Here is a 3,995-nt window from a genome sequence, read left to right on the forward strand (position 1 = left end):
CTGTGGACAGGGATGCTTGCCCTGCCGCTCAGCACGTGCTGACATGACATTTCCTAGCAATAAACCCTCGCCTTCATTTAATTTCTAAATAAAACTTCCAGCTCCATAATTGTTGCTTGATGATTTATCTTGCACTGACACTTCTTTGGATGCCGGACAGGCCTTTGAAACTGGCTCTGTCAGCAGCGAGGGAAGTTCATGCAGCTACAGGAGACAACGATGAACCCGAGCCCAGGCGGTGTCCCCAGCCGACCGCTCCTGCTGCGTGTCCCTGGGTGGCTCTGGGGCAGAGCCCTTTTGGGCAGCGCTACTGAGCGCAGTGGAGGCCTCTCATATCAGCAGGGAGGGATGATGCTAATTAGGCAGACGGCTCTGGGAGCCCCCAAACAGTCTGCCTCCACACAGCAGAGCTGCCCCGGCCACCAGTGAACCATCGAATTTAGCTTGTTTCCACCACAAAGGGCCCATGGTGGCCACCCTGCAGAGAGCCCAGCTCCTCTGACGGCACAGAGAGCCTGTGGTCACAGCCTTTACCTATCGGTGGGTTCTCAGGACCTGCAGCAACGTGTGAAGCCACTGCTGGGCACACCTGCACCAGGTGCCTGGTGCAGAGGATGCTCCTGGGTGACTGGGACCCTTAGGATAAGACTAATGAAGAAAATAATAAAAGTGGTGATGGTGATTAAGCTGATAAAATGATAACATGATGAAAGTAATGATAGAAGCAATTAGTGCTTGTTGAGGCTGCAGTGGGAACAGGTGTCAGCTCTGTGGCAATTCATTTTAGGCCACAGGGGAGAGCGATGTCTCCAAAGCACAGACTGTGCTCATGTCTCCCTCTGACACACTCTGCCCTCCAGGATGGATGCAGGTCCCAGTCCTCCAGGCTTAATGGTTTCTACTGGAGAGGGCAGCCTTTCTCTGGTAAAGGGCACAAACATCCCGTTTCAAAGCCGGCCTGAAATTTTGCCCTGTATTTTCTCATCCCCCTTTTGAAGACTCTTCAAAACCCCCTTTTGGTTTTGGCCAGGGGAGCTGCTGGGACAGGCAGGGTGTGAGTGGGTGATGCCTAGGTCTCTCCCCAGGTTGCCCGCCCTGCGCGTTCCCCAGCCCTGGCACAGAGCGGAGGAGCCGGTGTCCCCTGAGCCAGCCAGTGACAAAGGCTTCGACAACCCCATGTTCTACGTGGTGAGTCGCCACTCCTTGGGGTCATGAGGATGCTCAGTTGTGGGCAGAAGGTGACAGGACCCTCTTAGTGCCAGTGGAGGCGCAATGCACCTGGCAGGGGTCCTCCTTTCCCCAGGCCGGGAGGGGTTTGTGGAATGGTCCCATCCTCCCACGGGTCACCAGCTCCTCATCTGCTGTAGAGACTCAGCACTGGGTGGTTTGCCAAGGGTTTTGCTTGCCTTCCCCATTGGTTTCTTCTCTCTCCCTCGCTGCTGCAGGAGCCACCAGACTCTTACCCTGGAGAGGAGACACCACAGGAGATGGCTCCCAAAGACCACCAGGTCTTCTACGTCAACCCGCTGTACGACGCAGGCAAGATGGAGACTGACAGCGTGGCCTCATGCTGGGAACAGCCACCAACTCCCTGGACAGAGCACCACCGCTCCAGCCCTCACAGCCCTCACACCATGCTGGGATCTAAGTCACAAGCAGATCCCTCCTGAATAAAAGTGTCTGGATGGTGAAGGAAACCACAGCAAACCTTCGCCGTTGGGGCTCCCTGGTGTTGCTTCTGCATTTTAACCTGTATTTTGTAGGTATCAGTCCTTTTTAGACAGTTTAAACAACACTGAGATTTGGGTCTCAGGTGATATCTGGGGAAGCTGGGGTCTAACTCAGCACCTTGCACTTTGGCCAGGACTGTGATGGATTTGTCCAGGGCATGCAGCAGATTGGAGGATGCATCCCTGGATGCATGATGGAAACCCAGTGCTCAAATACATTTCAAAATGTTGCCTGGAGCCTTGAGGGCTTGGACCCATTAGTTGGGTTTGGAAGGAGATTATTTTGCTTTCCAGCAGTGTGCTTGGTGCCAGGGGATCTCTGCTCAGGGTCCCTCTCGGGGACCTCCCTCATGTTCCCTGGGCACTGGCACGAGGCACAGTCCTGAGCAAATACTTCCCTCCCCATCCCCTCCACTGAGCCTGCTCCCTCCCTCTGCACCCAGGCCGACAGCTGTAAGACCATCTTGGACCTACCCGGGGATTTATCACATGATTCCATGCAGTGACAAAGCGCATTTTCTTGTGGCAAAAGGGAAGGAGCTTTGGCGCTGGCACCGGAGGTGCCCAGGGAGGGATGCAGGCAGGACCCCATGGCTGCTGGGGACAGTCTTGCCGGCCCCTCTCTAACGAGAGCTGGGGCAGCAGCAGCACCAAGGGGCCTCCTCAGTGGTGGTGCTTGTGCCCTGGTGTGTGTCAAATACCCTCAGCTGCCCACAATGTCAGGCAGCACTTCGATATGGGAGCAGGTCTGATGGGTGAGGCTGCAATTATGGAGATATATGCAAATTTATGCAAATTTACACTCTACTGGGTTTTCAGTAGGGCTTGTTGGCATATTCCATAAGGAAGCAGCTATTTTAAGTTTATTATATTTTGGTCTAGTCTCTGGAAGACATAATCCCTTCTCAAAGGCCTGGCAATTCATCATTAGGCGCATCAGAGCCCTGACAAAGGGTGACAGGCAGCATGAGGCTGTGAGACCAGCCCCTCCGCTGCCCCCGGAGAGACCTCTGGTACCGGGCAGTGCGAGCAGGCAGGACGCAACAGGAGCCAGGCAGGGGGGAAGACCATACCCAGGCCCCCAGTGGCTACGTCACTTTGCAAGCGGGGCACAGCTGGGGCTGGGAGGAAAACTGTGATCTGGGGGACACCGCTGGGATTTCACCATGCACGTCTCTCCTGAGGGTCTCTCTCACACCACCAGGGTGAAAAGCAACTTGCCCAGACAGCAGTTTCTGCTGTGGCTCTCAGGTGATTGGTGCCAAATGAAACGGTCACCAGCTGGGTCAAAAAGCAGAGGAAGCCATCAGCTGCTGCTGCTGGGGGGTGACAACAGCAGGGTGGGGGCCCTAAAAAAGCAGAGGAAGCCATCAGCTGCTGCTGCTGGTGGCTGACACCAGCAGGTTGGGGACACCCAAGTCCCACCATCCGGTGGTCCTGCAGCAAGTGCAGCTCTGTGGAGAGCAGAGACCCAGGGCCAGGCCCTCAACACTCACCCCACAACGCACCATCACTCCCATGACACGAACCCAAGGGACGTTCCCCCACCCCAAGCTCTCATCCGGACTCCACGAGGCTGCACAACGCCCAGGGGCTGGGGGGCCGGTGCAGACACGGTGCACCACCATCCGGTGGTCCTGCAGCAAGTGCAGCTCTGTGGAGAGCAGAGACCCAGGGCCAGGCCCTCAACACTCACCCCACAACGCACCATCACTCCCATGACACGAACCCAAGGGACGTTCCCCCACCCCAAGCTCTCATCCGGACTCCACGAGGCTGCACAACGCCCAGGGGCTGGGGGGCCGGTGCAGACACGGTGCAGCACGGCCAGCCGGTGTGCGAGGCAATGGCACCGCGATGTTACCATGGTGCTGCGAGAGCAGCCGCAGCATCTGTCGGCCACACCATGACTGGGGCTCACTGCAGAGGGGGAGGCGTTTGTATCCGTACGGGTGTTTTACCTGCTGCCTGTGAGAGCCTTTTTGTGTTTTTTTCCTCTTTCAGGTCAGTTCATTGCAAGTGGCTGAATCTCTCCAGCTCACAAGCCTTTAAACACACATACCCGCAACTTGTTTTCCCTCATCCAGGGCCGATGCAGTGCTGCATGCTGGAGGCTGTTGCACCAGGCAAGCCCATCACCCCAGCAGCACTGCCCTGCGCAAGGAGAGGGGTCAGAGCCATCCCCCAAGGAGACTCTTGCCACTCACCCCAGAGCAAAACACTTCCCTCCCTGAGCTAATTTTGGGCCCCGCACTCCAGGATCAT

The 3,995-nt window shown here is 56.6% G+C and overlaps 1 protein-coding gene across 1 annotated transcript in view; it reads left to right on the plus strand.

Moving 5' to 3' along the window:
* Positions 1-3,757, plus strand: part of AMN (amnion associated transmembrane protein) — a 25,079-nt gene extending 21,322 nt beyond the window's left edge. Inside the window, exons 11-13 of the mRNA XM_010133674.1 lie at positions 1,086-1,188; positions 1,446-1,569; positions 3,735-3,757. Coding sequence (XP_010131976.1) covers positions 1,086-1,188; positions 1,446-1,569; positions 3,735-3,757 — 250 coding nt within the window. The remainder of the gene's footprint in view (positions 1-1,085; positions 1,189-1,445; positions 1,570-3,734) is intronic.
* Positions 3,758-3,995: the final 238 nt, after the last annotated feature.

The sequence above is a fragment of the Buceros rhinoceros genome, unplaced genomic scaffold, assembly GCF_000710305.1.
Source record: "Buceros rhinoceros silvestris isolate BGI_N320 unplaced genomic scaffold, ASM71030v1 scaffold8713, whole genome shotgun sequence".
In the NCBI taxonomy this organism is placed as follows: Eukaryota; Metazoa; Chordata; class Aves; order Bucerotiformes; family Bucerotidae; genus Buceros; species Buceros rhinoceros.